Source organism: Macrotis lagotis, chromosome 2 (assembly GCF_037893015.1).
Source record: "Macrotis lagotis isolate mMagLag1 chromosome 2, bilby.v1.9.chrom.fasta, whole genome shotgun sequence".
In the NCBI taxonomy this organism is placed as follows: domain Eukaryota; kingdom Metazoa; phylum Chordata; class Mammalia; order Peramelemorphia; family Peramelidae; genus Macrotis; species Macrotis lagotis.
Window position 1 is genome coordinate 94,256,503 of NC_133659.1, and position 21,087 is coordinate 94,277,589.

General features: G+C 33.4%; 1 protein-coding gene across 2 annotated transcripts in view; it reads right to left on the reverse strand.

Moving 5' to 3' along the window:
- KCNT2 (potassium sodium-activated channel subfamily T member 2) overlaps window positions 1–20,861 on the reverse strand; it is a 537,465-nt gene extending 516,604 nt beyond the window's left edge. For both annotated transcript variants that reach the window (XM_074222275.1, XM_074222274.1), the window contains exon 1: window positions 20,372–20,861. In XM_074222275.1, coding sequence (XP_074078376.1) covers window positions 20,372–20,466 — 95 coding nt within the window. In that variant the 5' untranslated portion in view covers window positions 20,467–20,861. The remainder of the gene's footprint in view (window positions 1–20,371) is intronic.
- Window positions 20,862–21,087: the final 226 nt, after the last annotated feature.

A 21,087-nucleotide genomic window follows, 5' to 3' on the forward strand; every position in this document is an offset into this window, starting at 1 on the left:
TGCATTAGAACAAAATAAATAAGGGTAAAGTCCAAATGGAAAGACACCAAGACTAAACAAAGATTGTAAAAGACTTCTTGCAAAATGTGAATTTTTCTTTAGTTAGGGATTAAAAGAAGTCAGAAAAACAAGGAGACTGAGGAGGAAAAGATTTCTATATATGAAGGACGTTAGGAAAAGCATTTGGAGATACAGTGGTGTGGGAGGGATAGAAAAGAGGTCAGTGTCATTGAAAACAAGAGCATATACAAATGAGCAGGATGTATGAAAACCAGAAAGGGAAAAAGATGCCAAATTATTAAAGTTTTAATACCAAACATAAAATAACATATTGGATCTTGCAGGAAATAGGAAGTCACTGCTATTTATAGAAGGTATGTATTGGGGGGCGTGATATGATCAGTTCTATATTTTTTAAGATCAATTTGACAGCTGACTGAAGGAAGAGGAAAAGTTTTGAAGAAAGGTGAATCAGCATGCCATTGCAATAGCTCAGGTGTTCATTGATTAAAAATTTGTCTAGGAATGAATGAATAACAATTGCATGACCTACCATTTACAATGATTACATTAATCTAGAGGGAAATATTTTCAACAAATATGATGATTAAAGTCTCTTTCAAAATTATAAAAATAAAAATTTCATGTTAAATATTTCATTTTTCTCTAAAAGAAATACAAAAAAATATTTGAATGAAACTGGGGCGTGTCTAATATCTAACTTTTTAGAAAACGATATTAAAAATGGATGAAGGGTTCTTAAAAATTCAACTACAGGGGGCATCTAGGTGGCACAGTGGATAAAGCACTGGTCCTGGAGTCAGGAGTACCTGAGTTCAAATCCGGCCTCAGAAACTTAATAATTACCTAGCTATGTAGCCTTGGGTAAGCCACTTAACCCTGTTTCCTTGCAAAAACTAAAAAAAAAAAAAAAATTCAACTGTATCTGAGCATGAAAATGCCTAGCATTTCTATGCATTAAACAGATAGAAAATAGTGATATATTTTGAAGGTAGAAGTAATTAACTATTTTTCATTTAAACTACTTGACAATTTATTGTAGCTACAGGTCTATATTACATTTCTACAAATCTTTTATTCTATATATACACTGGTAATTGCTGACCAATTTTTTTGAATAGGTATATCAATAACTCCATACAGGAGAAAACCTTTTGTCATATTGTCATATTCAGAAAGTTCCATAAAAATTATAGTGAAACTGTGAGTAGCAAAGCATGCTTTAACTTCCTACAATGATGGGACAAATTAAATTATACATATAAATTAAGCAAGATCAATAAAAATTTAGCATGTCATTTTAATGCCACAGCAAATAATAAACAACACATATGTATTGTTGCACAAAGAATAATGATAAACCATATATTTGAGTATACCACATCTTCCATTTGTATATTCTGAAAGCATTTAGAAAATCACCCATATATACATTTTATATATTGATTTTGCTTTGCAAGGAAAAACACAAACAAGTATTCATTAGTTATACAAGTCCTACAAAGCTAGGGGGAGAAAATAGCTAAAATAGGCACTGTTGCCCTGACAAAGATACTTAAGGAATTAAAGACAAATAAGGTTTCAGTTCTACCTTGCTTCCCATTGACATAATTATCACTACCATCCCATACATGAGAGGGAGAAATTCAGATCATCTAAAATACCTCCACTTATCACTTGGACAATTGTACCATTGCTGTCACTGTGATTGATAGCTTTCACAGAACAACTCCTTTATGTAAATTTAAGTGTTCACCATGAACAGCTCTTTGATTGGTTGCAGTATGAATTATGGAATGAAACATTTTGTTTTGCTATTTCAAAAGGAGAGCACCTAACAAATATTAAACTAGAAATAGAAAAGATATTTTCATATCAAATGACTTAAATTTGTAGTACCTGGGTTTGGAATAAGATTAAATATATCTTTTTTGTGATTTCATAAAAATAAAAAAATCATGCCAACTCACTGCTTCTTGTCAGAAAAGTACATATTTACATACATATATACACACATACAAACACACACACACAAACACACCATATGAGTAATTTCATTAACATAGGAAATTTACTATGAGGGGATTTATCCTCTGCCATTGCTGGTCCTCAGTTTCTTCATGACTTATAGTCTTAACACTGCCTGGGACATTGACAAATTAAGTGACATAACCAGAATGTCAGTTAAGACTTTAACCAAAACCTCTGGCTCTAAGGCCACCTTTCTATCCATGATAAAAGTATAGATATACCCACATATATACACATGTTCTTATAAATATGTGAATACTATGCAAAATTATTTAGGCTATTTTTGTAGAGAAAACACATGCATTTTGAAATGGTATCAGAACCATTACAAAGAAAGAGAACAAGCAAGAAAAAAAGAGATGCTAATAATTATACAAATGCTGGAGAGATGCATTAAAAGATGATTCAGAGATGAAATATAAAAGAAAAATAATTCCTGTAGTCTCTCAGGACAAACAGGATCAACAGCAAAATGGATGAGGTGGCCAAAGAAGTAATTAAAATATGGGAAAAAGAAGGAAGAAATTCTCATTCAGTGAAAGAGGGTCCCACTAAAGAACAATTTCCATGGAAGAGGAAATTTTATAATGGGAAATGGGATCTTATAGTTAGTATTGGATTGGTAGAAAGATGACTAAGGAGAGGACCCACATCTCCAAGAACAGTACCTGCTTCAGGAGAAGGGGATTCAGAATTCCTCAGGACAACTGATATCCAGAAGGGAGAGGGCATGGACAGAAAAAGATTTCATGACAAATGAGGAAAAAAAAGATTATGGGGAAGGCAGAGTATAGAAATGAACCATCAGAGACAAAGAAACATTTCTGCTGGAGGGAAATACTTCTATTTTCTCCTCCTTCTGCAGTCCATCTCTCACAGGAATTGATGCTTCTAACAGTGAAACACAAGAGAAAAAATAGGGAAGGAGTAAGAGCTACAAGACAATAAGATAGAAACCATTCAGAAGACAAAATTAGGTATCTGAAGTTTTAATTACATGAAGAATAGGGAGTGAAGCAGAAATAACTATGTATAACCATACAAATCAAAGATAAAAGTTGAGAATTAGGTGAAAAGGAAAGAGGAAGTTTACATTCTGGTTTGCCTTTATACTTAAGGTAAAGCACTAAGCTTTAGCTGTTTAACAAAAGTTTGGCTTAGAATTTCATAACTGCCAATTATATTAATAATAAAAACTAAAGGGTAGAAGGAATAGGAAGTAAAAGAAGGAAAGATGAGAGTCTTCTGTGTGGGCAGATGAAACGAGTAAAATCATTGAGACAAAAATGAGCAAGTCAAGTATTTGGGAAAGCATATTTATTTGATTGGATTAAAGTAACTGAACTGGTAGTTATAAGAGATAAACCTGGGGATATATAAAGGTTAATTAAGTTCACAGAAGACAATGAAGATCAGGTTAAGTAATGTTGATTTCCTTTGCTAATGGAAATGGTTGTATTTGGAAGAATTATATAGGTTCTTTGTCCAAGAAATGATGAGAGGAAATCAGAAATTTTGGTGGGTGATTAGAAGGCAATATGAAGAATCACTTCAGGTGAAGAAATGGGGGCAGGAGAATAGCTAGAATACATTTAAAATAATGTAGACATGATGCATTAAGGGTCTGGGATTGCAAGAAAAGCTATAAAGACATAAAAGAAAAAGAAACCTAAGGTGGAAGAATCAGTTGAACCTGACAATGGTCTCAGTGTGAGGAACAAAGATGAAAGGAAAGTAAAACAATCAGATCAAGTCTGTAAATAGAGAAAAATAGAGGTAAGATAACAATGTATCTGATAATGAGAAAATTGGGAAGGAATATAAGTTTAGGACTACTAATTTTAATAGAAACAAAAGGCAACAAAGTAATATAATTCATATTCACTTCATGTGTTACTTAGTATAAATTCTTATCATCAAATAAGTATTTTATATGATATTTATTTGGATGACTAATATTAACACAATTACCCTGTCATAAAACATCTTAATAGACAGAAGGTTCATACTGTTTATTGCTTTTTAACTATAAAAATACATTTGATTCAGCGAAGTTAAAGAAAGCACTAAAAGAATAGCAAAATATCTCTCAAACATATTGAAATTTTACAAGACTCCTTGAAATATGTAATGAAATAATTTTTAACTTTGACCCTGTAATTGTTACTGACAAATGAGGCATAAAACAGGCAGACTTGTCAAGAGAATTTCCTACAGTCATAAAGAATATCAAGTTCAAAGTTTAAATGGAGCAAGTGATTCCTAATAATAATGAGGTCTTATAGATGTTACTGTTTGCAGATGATATCATTGCATTGATTTTATAAAGGCCAGGAACATTGCAAAGATTCATAAATAAATTCCAAAAGTGCTCAATAGATTCAATCCAAGTATACAGAAAGGATAGGACAAGTAGATGAAGAATTTCTATTGTTCAGACTATATTATTCCATTGAACGAAGACATGAAGACATATTTCTTGAACAAAGATTATGCAAAGACAATGACCTTTGATCAGAATTTAATGGAGTAAATTGCCTTTGGGAAAGTGTGCCTTACTTGTAATGAGCTCACATTTCTCCCAGAATCTAAGCCCCACCTTTTTAACACCAATACTTTCTCAATAGTTCCATTTTCCAAAAGTTAAAATGGAAGGTCACCTAAAGGATTACAGATAGGTTCCTGATAGGTGTGAGGAGCATAATTTATCAGCAACAAATAAATTCTTTTGCATTAGAGAATCTTTGTAAAAGATGTCATTAGAGAAATATGTGACTAGAAAAGGAGTTAAGCCAATAATGTAGTAAAAGTGGGAGATCATCCAGTGTTTCATTGCTATGAATGCACTGGCCCTCTGAATACACTGGGTAGATCACCATGGTGAATATATATGATAAGACAAGTTTTAGATACGATTGTAGGGTCCAGGTGGATCCTTATCTGTAGAGCAGGAAAGAGAACCCATATTAGAAACATCACAGATTCACTAAATTAAAGAAAACATTTACTTGAAGACTCTGGGATTTCCTTTTTGTTCCATGATAGAACTTTAAAATAAAAACAGCAGATATAATAAAGGATGCTGCAAAGCAGAAAAAAAAGTAAAAGCCAAGTCTATTAATAATGAAGAAACTATATAATACAGACTTTATTATATCTAAATTGATTGAATTTTGTAGTGATAGATCATCACCCAGAAAAATCCATCAAGAAAACCAAAATGTTTCTTAATGGTATACTACATTTTCAAGCAATTATGACCAAGCAAGAAACCAGCAGAAAAAAGGTCATAGTTAAATAACTTAATGGTTTCAATATATGTACTTATTACAGATATCCTAATAGAACTTAGCCATTTCATTAAATAGTTTAAATATATGATAAGCAGTAATAATACAAAGATGCAGAAATTTAGTCAATCTAGGACCTGTTTATTGAACCTATCTGAAGAAAATGCAAGACAAGATGACACAATAAGGAATCCCATGTAGAAAATAGAGATCAGATGCTTCCAACCTAAACTAATAAAAATAGATAGTTCACACATTTTATAATCTCATTATGACCAACTAATCCATCTCAGATTTTTGACAATTATTGTATTTTATCCTACTCTCTCCAGAATTCCTATTTCCAACAGAATAAACAGGGAAACCATTTTTAATATCACTACCAAATATACTGCCAACTTTCAAGAGCAAGAACTTTTCATTTTAACTGTGTGCTGTTGTGATAATGCCCTATAGAGCAACAAATGTTTGTATTTGAAAAACTCTTTTTTTCCTGTGTAATTTTAATGGGCTTGATGTGATTATATTTTGCCTAATTCAAGCATATTTATTTAGCTTTATAAATCAAGGTAAAATATCTAAATGCTATCATCTGATTTTCCTATACAATATATCTCTTTTTATCATTTGTGATAATACACAGAGGACAGAAAAAAAGTAAATTTCTTTTGAGTTTCAGTGACTCAGTTTAGGAATGGAATACCAAAAACCTTTTATATCTTTTTGCTGCCAATTTAATCATACCCTAGAGCAACAGTGACCAAAGTCATCACTATCAGTAGCTTACTGATATTTGTGAAATTAACTGTCTACCTCCATCTGGTTCCTAAGGGATTGAATGGCACTTTAATTTTTGGCAAATCAGAGATAGCAGGTTGCCCATTACCAAGCTATGCATATGGTCTTCAGTGAAGATCCTTGTCATTCTCTGAATGTGGACAATTCAAAGTTTTCCCCATGGAGAGTCAAATGAGGAGAAAATGTGTTAATCTAGTTTTATTCCTATTCACATTATGATTTGCAAAAGCCAGGTTAGTTAACATTTTGAAATGAAATTAATCATTATGATTCTAAACAAAGCCAAGTTCATGAAAAGTTCAGTTTTGTTTGCTTACATTATTTTATAAATGCAGGGTGATCCTTCAGTAATCATGAAGACATTTTGGTAAAATTTAAATTCTCTCCAAATTTTCAGTGACACAATTTTGAGAAAAAAAAATTAAAGTTATAAGACATTAGTTCTCATTTTCCTGAGCAATAGCAACAGAGTCAGAATAGTGTTAGTGATTCAATTCCACAAACATTTGTAATGTGCCTCTTACATACAAGAAAAATCTCTAGATGACACAGTGGAGAGAGCCCCAGCCCTGGAGTCAGAAAGACCTGAGTTCCAGTTTGACCTCAGACACTTGACACTGCAAACTTTGTGTCCTTAGGCAAACCACTTAACACTGGTTGCCTCACATCTAGAACCATCCCCAGTCATCATGATTCATATCTGGTTACTGGACCCAGATGGTTCATCATCATCATCATCATCATCATCATCATCCTTATGTACAAGACAGTATGCAAGGTAGTGACTATACAAAGTAATGACTATACAAAAATAGTGACTATAAAAAATAAAGAATGATTCTTGCCTTCAAACAGGCTCTGAATGCTGACATTCTACTGAAGAGGTATATTTATTCAGATTAAGTATAATTTGAGTTATGGTGAGACAGGAGAAGGATCCATATAAAATATTCAAGGAACATTGGAAAAAGGAGAGAATATCATTTCTTCTCAGAGGGAGATTGGGGTAGATGGGCATGAGAGTAGGAATGACAGGGATTCAGAGAAGATAGATATAGGAGGATAGATATAGATAAGTGATTTAAGAGAGCTTTTCAACCCAGACAGGGCTAAGCACTAGGAAATAGCTACTTCTCTGCCAAGGTCACCTTGGACACTTTCTATTTTTCTTTTTGAAAGATAAACAGGGCTGGCAGTAGGCAAAATTGTGAAGACAAATTTCACCCATTTCAGTTCCCTTTATACTTCTTTCCCATGATCAGTAGTATTCCCCTGAGAGATGGAGCATAATATACTAGAAAAAAGAACCAAGACTCTCAGTCAGAAGACCTGGGGACATGTCCTGATAATTCATGTCTTCCTGAGACAGCAAAGTAATGCTTAGTATAGCAGTGACTAGAAAGGGTCTTGAGAACTTAAATGGACTGATATAGAAACCTATATAATGAAATGCCATCATCACAGATTCATAGAATGTTAGAGCTTAGGGGGAGAAAAACTCAGTAGATATCTAGTTCCCTCACTTTATAGATGAGGAAACTGTAGATAATAAAAGTTGAGCTCCTTTCCCAGGTTTTAATTCACATACTTTCTACTATAGTCAAAAGGTCTATTTTCTGTTCCCTGTGCATGAATTTCCATCTCATCATCTCTGTAGTTTTATATAAGCTTGTTCCCAATACTTAAAATGTTCTTCTTCCTTACTTCTACCCTGTAATCCCTATCTCCTTTAAGACAGTTTAGTTGCCACCTTCAATGAGAAGGGATCTTTTCTGATCCCCTTCTGATATGTTTTTCAATTCTTGCACCCCTGTGCCTCTGCCCCTCTCCCCAAATAACTGAGATAGCATTGTCCATTGTAGAAAAAGTCCGTCTAGGGGTAAGGAAGCTCTGAATTCAAGTCTTGTCTCTGATACATATTAGTTGTGTCACCTTAAAATTTTTATTTTATTTATTCTCACTTAATTTCTATTTGATAATCATGGGAATCAATTAAAATATTTTTAAATTGCTCAGCAAAATATTTGGTCCATATTTGATACTTATTTCCTTGCCTAATTTCCTCTTGTGCTTAAGCTTCATTGCCCAGTGAAATTTAAACTCCTGGAAGGAAGGGCATGTTTAATTTTTAAATTTGTAACACCACCAACATATGGAACAGTAACTTTACACATATTGAGGACCTGTTAAATGCTTGTAAAATGTGTATATACAGTGTGTATACTCATACACATTGTATCCACATACATATAATATATCTGAATTATAAAAGTATGAAGTCTACCAAATATAACTAATCTACCAAGCAAAAAAATAATGGCCTACATGTACTGAAAAATTATTCTTTAATTGTCCTAAATAAGGATGGAGGAATTTCCAAATAATTCTTTTTAAAATTGAGAATATTGTTCAAATATTTTTTTAAATTACCCTAAATCGTTTTTAATGTTATCCATCTACCACAAAATAGGTAAGGGTTACAAGATACACAATAAAAAATATACTTTTACCAAACCAAACAAAGATATGGCATTATTATTTGGGTGGTGGGCAAACCTTTTTTGATACAAAAAGGTTTTGGTTTATTTTTTGTTTTACTTTGTTTTTATTCAGGTAAAGGACTTGAAGATCAGAGGTGGGCATGTGATTATGATGAGGCATTTAAAAACATTAAACAGAGAACAGAGGGAGATTCAGAGGGATACATGAATAAGCAGGGCAGCTTTGAAATTAACATACTGAATGTATTATATGCTTTAAAAAAGAGACAAGCTGTTCATAATGCTGTTTATAGTAAAGATTCACAGTTTCATATGCAATCCTCTTTTTCTGTTCTTTGTACAGAAATGTTCATTCTAGTGTTTGTTAAATACAGAATAACAAAAAAAATAATTACTTAAAAGTAATTTAAATAAAGTTTTGATATGAGTTGTTGACAGAGGCAATCCTCTATCCACTATGCCATACTGTTTCATCTGACTTTTAGTGAAAACAAATATTTTCAGCTTTTAAAATTTAAAATATGCAAATGGAAGATTATAGTAGATTATTCAATCCTTTGATTCATCTATGTGGCTTAGAGGATAGAATACTAGACTTGGAAGAGTTGAACTTAAATTTAAATTAAGTTGAATTTAAATCCCACACTAATGACTGTTGGACCTGAGGCAAATCACTTAACCACTCTGAATCCAAGTTCCCTAATCTATAAAAGGAAGGTAATTATAGTACCTATGTTATGATGGTGTTGTGAGGCTCAAATGAAATAACATTAAAAGTACTTAAAGTGCTTTGCAAGTCTTTCAAAGTGGTATATAGCATGTTCCAAAATTCTTAGTGTCATTTTATGATAAGATGAATGCATGGAATAATTTATAACTTTAGCTATTAAAGCTTAAAACCACACTTGGACATTCAGGACACACTTAAATAAGTTAGTGATGATGATGATGATGATGATAAAAAATGTATGATCTTATTAATAAAGGTATTTACTCCAGGGATGCAGCTTTCAAGTCTTCATGCCATCTCATTTGCTTGTCACCTCACCCTATAAATCCTCCTAAGGGAGATCATGTCAAGGTAGATCAAGGCTATAACTGGAGCACACAGACTGCCCTTACATTATCCTTTGCTCTTACCATATGAATGGCTCTCCTTCTTGCTCAGTCTGTCTTTCTAATGATATCCTTTTCAATCATTTGTGCCATTCTTACTTGGTAATGTGCTACATAACCCATTCATATCCACCATGTACCTCTCAATTGCCCTCTCAGTGGCCATCATTCTTTTTTCAACCTCACAAGATGAAAAGTTAGATTTTTGTTTCAGTGGAAAGCTTTTATTTCATGGCATCTTTTAAAACAATATTCAATTTTCCTAGGCTATCCAGTCCAGCTCATTGTTCAGAAGGAATTTTTAATTTAATAAAAAAAATTTAAACTTGTCCTTAATCCAAAAAAGCATTGCTAAAAATGTAAATTGTTAATTACAAAACAAATCAAATATCGCTGTGCTCCAGTAGCTGTTTTTACCATATATATATATATATATATATATATATATATATATATATATATATATATAATTAAAAGATGACCCAGATCAAGTCCTTTCAAATTTTATTTGTATACATTAAAAAAATTCTATGCAATTTTTATCTTAGATTTTACATTTAGGAAAAGCTACTCCAACTTCCCCACATCAAGTATTTTTTAAATTATTAATTAGCTTAACTAAATTTATTCTATACCCATATAGATTTTTTTCATAACTTAGCTTAAGATAAGCCTGGAAGATTTGGTTCCATTATTTTTAAAATATTATTCATCAGAGGTGAAGTATATCTTTGGAAAAAACAATGGAAGTATTAGTCTTGATCTCTAAAAATCAAAAATAAGGATGGAATTCAATAAATAACCTATCTTCTGAGAATATAAGAGACAGTGTCCATTAACTAATGGAACTTGTGACAATTTTTTCAGGACAAGTATATTACTGACTCAAAGAATCTTTAAAATCATAGTCTTTATAAATGGGGACTATGGCATTCTAAACCAACTAAAAACATTGAAAATTGAAGTAAAACCAAAATATAATCTTTTATTATTTCTGATTGTTATATGTAAATAATCAAATCCAAAGATATTTATTGATTTGTAAATTATATCATGCAGCAAATGGGAAAAATCAATTACAATGGCTCTAGCATGACTACAATGTGATCATCTCTTTATAGCTTAGGTATTTTCTTAATACTATAGGAAATATGCTCTGAAGTTTCATATGAATATGAAATCAATTTGTGATTTAGCATTTCAGTCATATACTATTTCCTAATATCAGATTCAGCATATAAGTCCTAGTTTGATGTTACAAGTGTGTTACAAGTGTTAAAGTCAAATGGAAAGCGACTTTATATACCATTGCATCCAACATCCTTATAAGTACAGATGGTATGGAAACAATTTAAAGACTAACACACTGCCTCTGGGGGTGGGGAAGAGAAGTGAGATTGGGGGAAAATTGTAAAATTCAAAATAAATAAATAAATTTAAAAATAAGTACAAATAAGAAGATTGAAACCTAGTGAAACTGAGTGACTTCAGTCAATCAACAAACATTTATAAAGTCCTAAGTACTGGGGGTACAAAAAGTGACAAAAAACATTCCCACTCCAAATGAGACAACCAACAAACTAGCATGTAAAACCAAGTTATATACAGGAAAACAGAAAATAATTACAAGAGAGAAGTCACTAGAATTAAGAGGAGTTAGGAAACACCTTCCTGTAGAACTGGAAGGGGAATGTCTGGTCTTAAGGTCTGCAAAATCATTCAGTCTGGCCTGCCACAGAAACCACAGGCAAGATTCAAAATTCAAAAAACCTAGGAGATTTTTAGGGGTGAATTAATTAAGTGTTGGACTAAACATAGCAGGTAAATGATATTATAAATACCCAAATTGCCCTTGGCAGAAAGTTTCCCCACCCCTTCTATAGAAGATTTAATTGAAACATTAAGGAAGCCAAGGAATACAGGAGGGAGATGAGGAGGGAGAACAATCTAGGCATAGGACACAGATAGAGAAAATGCAAGGTAATAATAATGTGTACCCTTCATTCTCCAAGCAGAGCACATCATCAGGAAGGTAATTCCATGAAAGCACATGAATTAGATTTGAGTGATGGGGTACTGTGTTAAGTCACCAGCCTCACTTCTTCCTCCAGAGCTAACTGGATCTAGTGGTCTGATATGAATCAGGATGACTGGAGATGGCCCTGGATGAGAATCAAGCAGGGTAAAGTGATTTGTCCAAGGTCACACAGCTAGTAAATGTTTGAGACTGGATTCTAACTCCTGTCCTCCTGATTCCAAGACCAGTGCTCTATCCACAGCCATCTAGCTGTGCTGCCAGGTACACAGGGTAGTCAAAGAGAGAGTTGAAATTCAAACCAAAGACTACAGATCCAAAGCTCTTTAGAGAGCAAAGAGGATAGAGTACTGAACTTAAGAACTGAGTTCAAATATAGTTTCCTACATTTACTACTCATAGGACCCTGGTCAAATATTTTATCCTGTCAACCTCAGCTTCTTCATCTGTAAAGAAGAAATAATAATAGCACCTCCCAATGAGATTTGTTATGAGGATAAAATGAGATATTTCTAAAGCATTCACAAGCTATGCTAACTTCACAAAATGATAGTTACTCTTATTATCATTGTCATTCTTATTATTAGCTATCCACAATATTTTTATTAGTTTGAAATAGAAAAAATGTTTCCATTTATATATTTCTAAAATGCATACTTAACACCATGCCTATAAGACATGTAGACTCTTGTTGATGAAACTTTTATAATTGAATGTTCTATTTGATCAAAGATTTCCTTTTAATTTGTGGTTATTTTCCCAGTCAGAAACAATCTTAATTCCTCTGAAATTCTGTAACCTTTAGCCAAAAACCTTTCTTTCAGAGCACCTATAATATTTTATCATGTATTATAAAAGTCTTATTATATTACAGATTTTTAAAAACATTTAAAAACAATTTTTTAAAAATTGCTCAGTAAAAGATTATGATTATTCTGGGAGATTCTTTTGAGTATGGGCAGATCATTCTCTAAAATAAAATGGTTTGTAATTTTGTCATTAATAAATGCATTTATTTTTCTACCAAAAATGATAATGATGATAACAAATATTTTAAGCCTGATACTACTTTTATTTAATAATTGTGGGCATAATTATTCTGGAAAAAAATCTCTGAAATTATATACAAAAAGTTACTAAATAATATGTGCTCTTTGACCTAGCTAAATCATCAAAGTCCATTTCAGAATAGAAATCAATGAAATAAAAAAAATTTAATGCAAAATATACTTGTACTCAAGGTAAAAAATATATTTGTCCTTAATGTAAAACATATATGTTTGTATGTATAAATATTAATTTTGTGATAGCAAAATCTGGAAACTAATGGGAGGACCATAAATTGAGGAATGGTGAAAGAAGTTGTAATATTTGAATATGATGGAGCACTATTATGCTGTAAGAAACAATGATTTAAAAAAGTCTGAGATTTCCATGAATAAATGCAACATGGAGAAAGAAGAATCTGAAGAACAATATATAGTATAACAATTAATAGTATAATAGTGTAATATAAATTTGTAGTATCATAGTATAATAAATTGAACCAGGGAAATAGTATAATAAACTGAACCAGGGGAAAAAAATTTTAAAGCAACACTAAAAAAACAAAAACCTTTGAAAAATCTAAGAACTATGATCAATATAACAATCATTAATGATTTCAAAGGACCACAGATGGAACATGGTAACTCTTACTGAGAGGTAATGGGTTTAAGGTGCAGCATAAGATATAAGCAGACTCTTGATAAGGGTATACATGAACATAAACACATTCACAGTCATTGGGAGAACTTGTTTTACTTATCTCTGAAAATTTCTTTTTTAGAGTTTTGTTTATCATTTCTTTTTACGAATAAAGTAAGGGCTGGGATGGAGAGAAAATGAATATTCATTCAGTTTAAAAAACAGGTTGGGTGTTATATATGTGAAATGTTACATGCACTTTTATTTTTAGTTTTACTCAACTGTTTTTAACAATAAGAAAATTTTTATATTGCATTATAATAGTGCAGTACTTATACTGCAAATGCAATAAAAATGCTGACACCAAGGAAACTTTTAAAAATTTAACGGAGATGCAAATATGTACACACACACACACACACACACACACACACACACACACATAGAAAACATGGAAGAGCTCTGACCTATAGCAAATATTCATAATAATGGTACACGAGTCATAATTGGCATGATTTGAGAGAAGATTTGAGAGAACTAACCGTAACAAAAATTATAAAACTGAAGGAAAATCTTTAGTACCTACTTACCTTCTCTCTCAGTTCCTTTTTTACTTTTTGGTACACTTTCATCTCATTCTACACCTAGTTTCACATTACTTTATTCAGTTTTCTGCTGGTTTCTATCAACATTGCAACTAAAATTAAGAGACTGATAATCAAGTAAAAAGCTCAATTTTAGAGGAGGACCCAAATTGGAGAAAGAAAAGAAGATTCAGTTGCCCCTGGAGGAACTTTTCTCATTGGAAGTCCCTAAAATGCCTCTGTAGACCTCCCAAAATGCTATCTATACCTCTATCCTTGCTTTACGGGAAATAAATGATCCTCCAAAATTATGCCAATCTCTTCAAGAATGATACCAATTTGGGTACAGTGGATAGAGTACCAGCCCTGGAGTCAGGAGGACCCGAGTTCAAATCCAGCCTCAAACCCTTAATAATTGCCTAGCTTTGTGTCCTTGGGCAAGTCACTTAACCCCATTGCCTTAAATAAATAAAGTTTTAAAAAAAAGAATGATACCATTCTCCCCAAAATTGAAAAAAAATGTTCAATGCCCAGTGGATTTGTACTCTTGAGGAATTTTACAAATGAATACCTTAATTAACCAAGATACCAGATTAAACACAGAAGTCTATAAACTTCAATGAACTTGAACTAAAGCTAATTTTGAAATAAACAATAATAAAAACAAAACAAGTTATATGAATTTGTTGAAAAATTAATGTAGTTCTAAACTTTTCCCTCTTTTCATTAACTTACCCTCAGTGAAAAAAATTAAGGCTCTATATCAGAAACTTCTAATACAACCCAATTCCATTTTTTAAATTACCTTAACATCAACACCCATTCTTTCCTGTTTTATTCAGTCCTAAAGCATGAGAACACCTTTATCCTTGCCAACAACTATCTCTCTTCTCAAGACATGATCCCAACCTCTCCTATTGCCTTAGCCCTTTGATTTTTATTACTTTATCCACTTATCCGCCAACATTCCCTGTTGCTTAAAAAAAGTACAGATTTCCCTCTATCCTTAAAAATGTTCATTTGTGGGGCATCTAGGTGCCAGAGTGGATAGAGCACTAACCCTGGAGTTAGGAGGACCTGAGTTCAAATCCAGCCTCAGATATATAATATTTATTTAGCTGCGTGACCTTGGGCAAATTACAACCTTGTTGGCTTGAAAAAAAAAAAAAATATATATATATATATATATATATATATATGTATATATATATATATTCACTTGTCCTATATCTCTATGATCCCTTTGATAGCCACATTACTTGAGAATATTTTTATTTTCTAATTTTAAACTCATTTCTCAACTCCTAGAAATATGGCTTATGTACTGTTATCTTCATCATCATCAATAAAGTTTATTCCTAAAACACTGGACTTAGTAATTATTGACCTCTTCTTAATCCTCATAATTTTTTACCTTTCTGCAGTATTTAACATTACTGACTATCTCATCCTGGATTTTCTCTTTTCTAAGCTTTGGTGGCATTGCTCTGCTATAGTTATCTTGCTAATAGTCTGACTGTTCTTTCTTATTTTCCTTTGATTGACCATCATCCTTATCTCACATGTCAATGTCTTCTCAGACTTTGCCTTTGGCTCTATTCAGTTCTCTTTAGACTGTTAATGATCAGCTTCCAAAAGTATAAATATCTTTACACAGATGACTCCAAGACTGGCATATTTAGATTTCATTTCTTTTCTGAATGCTAGTCTTGAATTAGCAAAACATCACCAGACATCTCTTCCTGTGTATCCATCCCATAGGAATCTCAGATGTGAAAAAAAATTCATGGACTTGCATCTTAAATTTATCCCACTTTCTATCTTTCCCTATTTCTCTTTATGTTACTGCTATTTTCCTTTTTATCCAGGTTCATGATGGAGGACTTATCCTTGATTCCTCTATTGTGACATCTTATTAATTCTATATCCATACCATATTTCATACCCATCCCTTTTTTCCATTCACATGACCACCACTTTAAGCTCTCTTCTTATGTATCTCATATAATTCCTAGTTAATCTCTTCTGTTCCTTTAAGTTTCACCCCATCTTTCCTGCACACAACCTTCAATTTGAAGACTGGTCATGTCACTCACCTGCTCAAGAAGCTTCACAGTCTCTGTACTGCTTCCAGGAAATCTTAGTTCAATATTTAAAGCTCATACAAAAAAGCATATGTACAAGAAAAAGCCAAAACAATGACTAGGAATAGGTTAATGAGGTATTCATCCTATGACAAGGAAATTCTTAAGGACTGGAAATTTGTCTCAATATAGGCATTAAAAATGGGCTTGCTATTTCAGAGGTTTGAGTAGTTTCAGGATATTTTGACATCTCTAGCTTCTCACATAGGGTGATACCTCTAATTAAAGGGTGCCTTTCATGTCATTTACCTTGGAAAATAATAGTTTCTTTAGGCATAAAAGACATAAGTATAACTCAGCTTTCCACTCATTCCTCTTCTTCTTTTACATATTGAATCAGTTGCCAATGTAGTTTCCACCTGATGTTTCTTTCATATCCATCGCTCTAGTGATATAGCCACATCTCTCTAGTCATCTGCCAACTTTTTAATACAGTTCATCATCATACTTCTCTAGGACTTCTAAGCAACGTCTTAGCTTCTAGTTTTTCCATATCCCTGATGCAACTTCTACATAGCAGCAAAAGTAAACTTTCTAAAGTACATTTGATCATACCACTTCCCTACTCAACAACATACATGGACTTCCTAAATTAAAGCTACCAACTTCTAAGTTTGATATTAAAATTCTTCACAATCTGATTCCAATTTATATTTGAGGTCTTATTTAATATCATCTTCCTTAGGCAATCTATTTTCTTACTAAACTGGAATACTTAATGTTCCCTGACTTTGGCACTTTATCTCCTGCCTCTGTTTTACATAAACTGTTCCCTATGTCAGTAACCATTCTTTTATCACCTCTACTTCTAAGCATCCTAAGTTTCCTCCAAAGTTTAATTTTACTTGTCCCTTTCTTTGGGAAACATTTCCTGAATCTCCAATTGAAATTGTTAGTATTCTCTTCTCAAATTATCATATATGCATGCATTATATAGGGAGTTGTGATTGTTAAGTAATTTCAGGTTAGTCTGACTCTTCATGATCCCATTTGACTTTTGTTTGGCAAAGATACTGGAATGGTTTGTCATTTCCATTCCAACTAGTTTAACAGATGAGGAAACTGAGGCAAATAGGGTTAAGGGTCATATGATTATTAAGTGTATGAACCCAGATTTGAACTCAGGAAGATGAGTCTTCCTGCTCTCAGATCTGGTACTCTATTCACTGTGTTGCCTAATTGACCTTTTATAGACACATATTCGCATACACACACACACACACACACACATATGTGTGTGTATATTATATATATATGTGTGTGTGTGTGTGTGTGTGTGTGTGTGTGTGTGTGTGTGTGTGTGTCCTTCTGGTGAAGTTGTGAATTGATCCTGCAATTACTTTGGACCAATTGTTCAATTTGAAATTATTATTTTAAAAGATCAGGTAGGTGGTGAAGTGGATGAAGCAGATTTATTTACAATAATATAACTGTCTACTTGGGGGCAACCAGGTAGTGCAGTACTGGCCTTTGAGTCAGGAAGTCTCCTCTTCCTCAGTTAGTATCTACTCTCAGACACTTACTAGCTAACTGGGTGACTCTGGGCAAGTCACTTAACCCCATTTAACCTTAATTTCTTCAATTGGAAAATGAACTGGAGAAGGAAATAGAAAACCACTTCCTGAGTCTTTGACAAGAAAACTCTGAATGAGATTGCAAAGACTCAGACAGGACTAAAACACCTAATGAACAAAAATTATATTAAAAAGTTATTAAACTATATATATATATATACTCTTTGACCCAACAAAACTAACACTAGATCTATCCTACAAAGAAATTAAAGAATGAGAGAAAAGTATTTTTATGCTTAACAATATTTCTAGCAGGTCTTTTTGTAGTGGAAATAAATAGAAACTAAGGGTGTGCTTAGCAATTAGAGAAAGACTGAACAAATAATGGCATATGAATGTAATTGAATTTTATTGTGTTATAAAAAATGATATGAGGTGATTTCAGAGAAATCTTGGGCAGACTTTATATATTAATGCAACATAAATCAAACTGAATTAAGAGAACAATTTTTACAATAACAATATTTTAAAGTCCAATAACTTTGAAAACCATAAAAATTCTGATCTATGCAATGACCAAACATGATTCTAAAGAGCTACAAGTAACATGTGCACTTTCTGACAAAATAATGATATATTCAGGGTGCAGAATGAAGTTTACATTTTTGGACATGGTCAAAGTGAGAATTTGTTTGACTGTGTTTGTTACCAGACTTTTGTTTTTATTTTTTTCTCACCAAGGAGGTGGAAAGGAATGGAAAATAAGTATTTATTAATAAAGAAGTAAAGGAGGGAAGGGGAGGATAGGAGAGGGGTGGATGGAGAAGGGGAAAGGAGGAGAGGGAAGATGGAAGGGAAGGGAAAGCAAAAAAGGGGAGAGAAGTAGAAAGAAAGAAAGGGTAAAGGAAAGGAGAAGAAAAGAGAGGTGAAGCAAGGATTTATAATCTCAAGAAATCCCACTATCCCCAATGCAGCCTCTGATTGAGAATAAATACTCTGACCTACTCCAAGATTTTCTAAAAAAATTTTAAAGAAAAAAATCAATTATGATTTTATTAATTTACTAACCCAGAAAAATTGACGAACACATTTTCCAAAGCTTTTCTATAATAAGATAACTGGTTTAAACAAAAAAAATTATGCTAAAATCTCAGTATATCAGAAAAGCCTATTAATCAGAACACCACATTCCTCAATCATCAGGGTCAATCTAAGATTGGTTATAATTCAAACTTCAATATTAGCTGTGCTTAGTCAAAAGAACCTGATTGTGTGTGTGTGTGTGTGTGTGTGTGTGTGTATGAGTATAATAGAGTGTGCTATTGTAGAAAAGTATCACATTGAGATCAGAAAATGAGTACAATATTGGGCAAGTCACTTAAACTCCCTAAGCTTCAGGTTCCAAAACTGTAAAAATGGGAAGGTTGCTTATTGTACCTTCCAGCTCCAAACCGCTGCAATTTCATAGCAACATCCATATTCCCTCAGATTATTGATGAGAATGAGAAGTAAAGAATGGAAGAAAAACTGAGGTAATTTTACACATGTACCAGAGAAGCAGGCTAGCAATTACAGGAACATGAACTGGGAGAGAAGATAAAAGATAGGAAGAAGAGATTTCAGAGGAGAAAATAAGGCCCAGGCTACCACCCATAGCTGTTGGTCAAAATTGGGCCAACAGATTTTCTAAAATTTTGAAAAAAACATCAAAATAGAACTGAGTTTCAATCAAAGATTTCACTTTATTTCATTCCTTGACTTATGTATACATTGCAACAGAGCAAGGAAATTTTGTCTTCTGAAACTTCCAGAAAATCCCAAAACCAGTCAAGCATGACAAAGATAGGCTTGGACTCTGAATAAGAGGGTCAAGATAGTCTAAAGGATTTCCCTAGGTCTTGAAATAATTGAGCAATGCTTTACTAATGGTTAAGTGGTTTGGTTCTGAAAGTTTATGCTTCAAACTTTTTCAAATACACCCACCAGTAATATGAGAAATACACAGATTTTGATAATGTTACATAAATACTATTATTAGCACTCTAAATATCCAATTACCCACCAAAGGATTTTCTATTGAAAATAACCTTTTTAAAAAAAAAAAGCTACTACATACATATTGTCACAAACTAATATTCCTAACCCTGTAAAATGTTTTATATAGCATCAATTTATCAGAAGGAAACTAGCAATCCTGACACAGGCATTAAAATAGGTGCATGATAGCTGGAAGTTTCTAAGAAGGGATTTTCAATCTATATTGTCAGACTGGATCCTATGTTGAATTTAAATACAGATATTTAAAGGAAAAATTTAAAAAAAACATTTGGTATTAGTTGCAGCATGTCATTCCCATGTGGAGAAAATGCTACACAGTATTATAATATAAATATATGAACACAAAAATAAAATCCAGAATAAGCACTTTTTTCTTCACTTTGCTTTACAAATTATATTAAAATTGCATTAGATTCAGGAAAACTAAAAAAAAGCCATCAATATTAAATTCTCTATCCAGTCAAAATGGAGAACCTACTCATGGATTTTTGCCCCCTCCCCCAGTTTCCTTGTTCTCCCTTTTTGCTCTCCCACAGACAAGCCAATTCTTCTCCAGCTGTGTTTGCAGAACATAGGTGCACCGGGCCACTCACCTGTCGTCGTTCTGCCACCCTTGATCCCCTAGCAGCAAATCCCGAAACCTGTATCTTGGAGGAAGAGGGGGAACCTCGCTCTCCAAATCAACCATCCTTTGCCAGTCAATGAGAAAAAAAAAAAAATAAAGAAAAAACAAAAACAGAAAGGAGAGGGGAGGGGTGGGAATAAGAGGAAGACGTCTATCAAGAGAAGATGAAAGATAGAGGGGGAAATAAATAATCACCAGCCGGAAGCCTGGACTGAGAGGGAGCCCGACAGGTTCCTTGAAAACGAGGGTATGATGGGGGTGATGCAAACCAAGCCCAGGAGCAAAGTGGGACTCTGGCTAGAAGCAGCAGTCCTCCTAGCAACCCCCGGGCTCCGGCTCGGCGCAGCTTCGAGTAAAAAGAACGGGTGGAAGTAGGGGGGTTTAGGGGGAGCGAGGCGAGAGTATAAAAGTTACTTCTGGGGGGAAAGCAAGCAAAACAAGGGAAAGAGGGAAAAGGTCTGGGGGGGAAAGTAGGGGCGGGGTGAAGGGGGGAAGCACTTGTGGGAGCAGCAGGTGAGCTGCCCCTCCGCCCCTCTCCCGGGGCTCCCAGCTGCAGCTCCTCGGGCTGACCCAGGCTGAGCTCTGCTCGCCGCAGCTGAGAGGGGAGTCGGACTGGGGAGGGGGAGCTATGTTGTTTTGTTTTTTTTTAGTCGGGGATACGCTGCCAAGCCCTAGCTCCCCGCA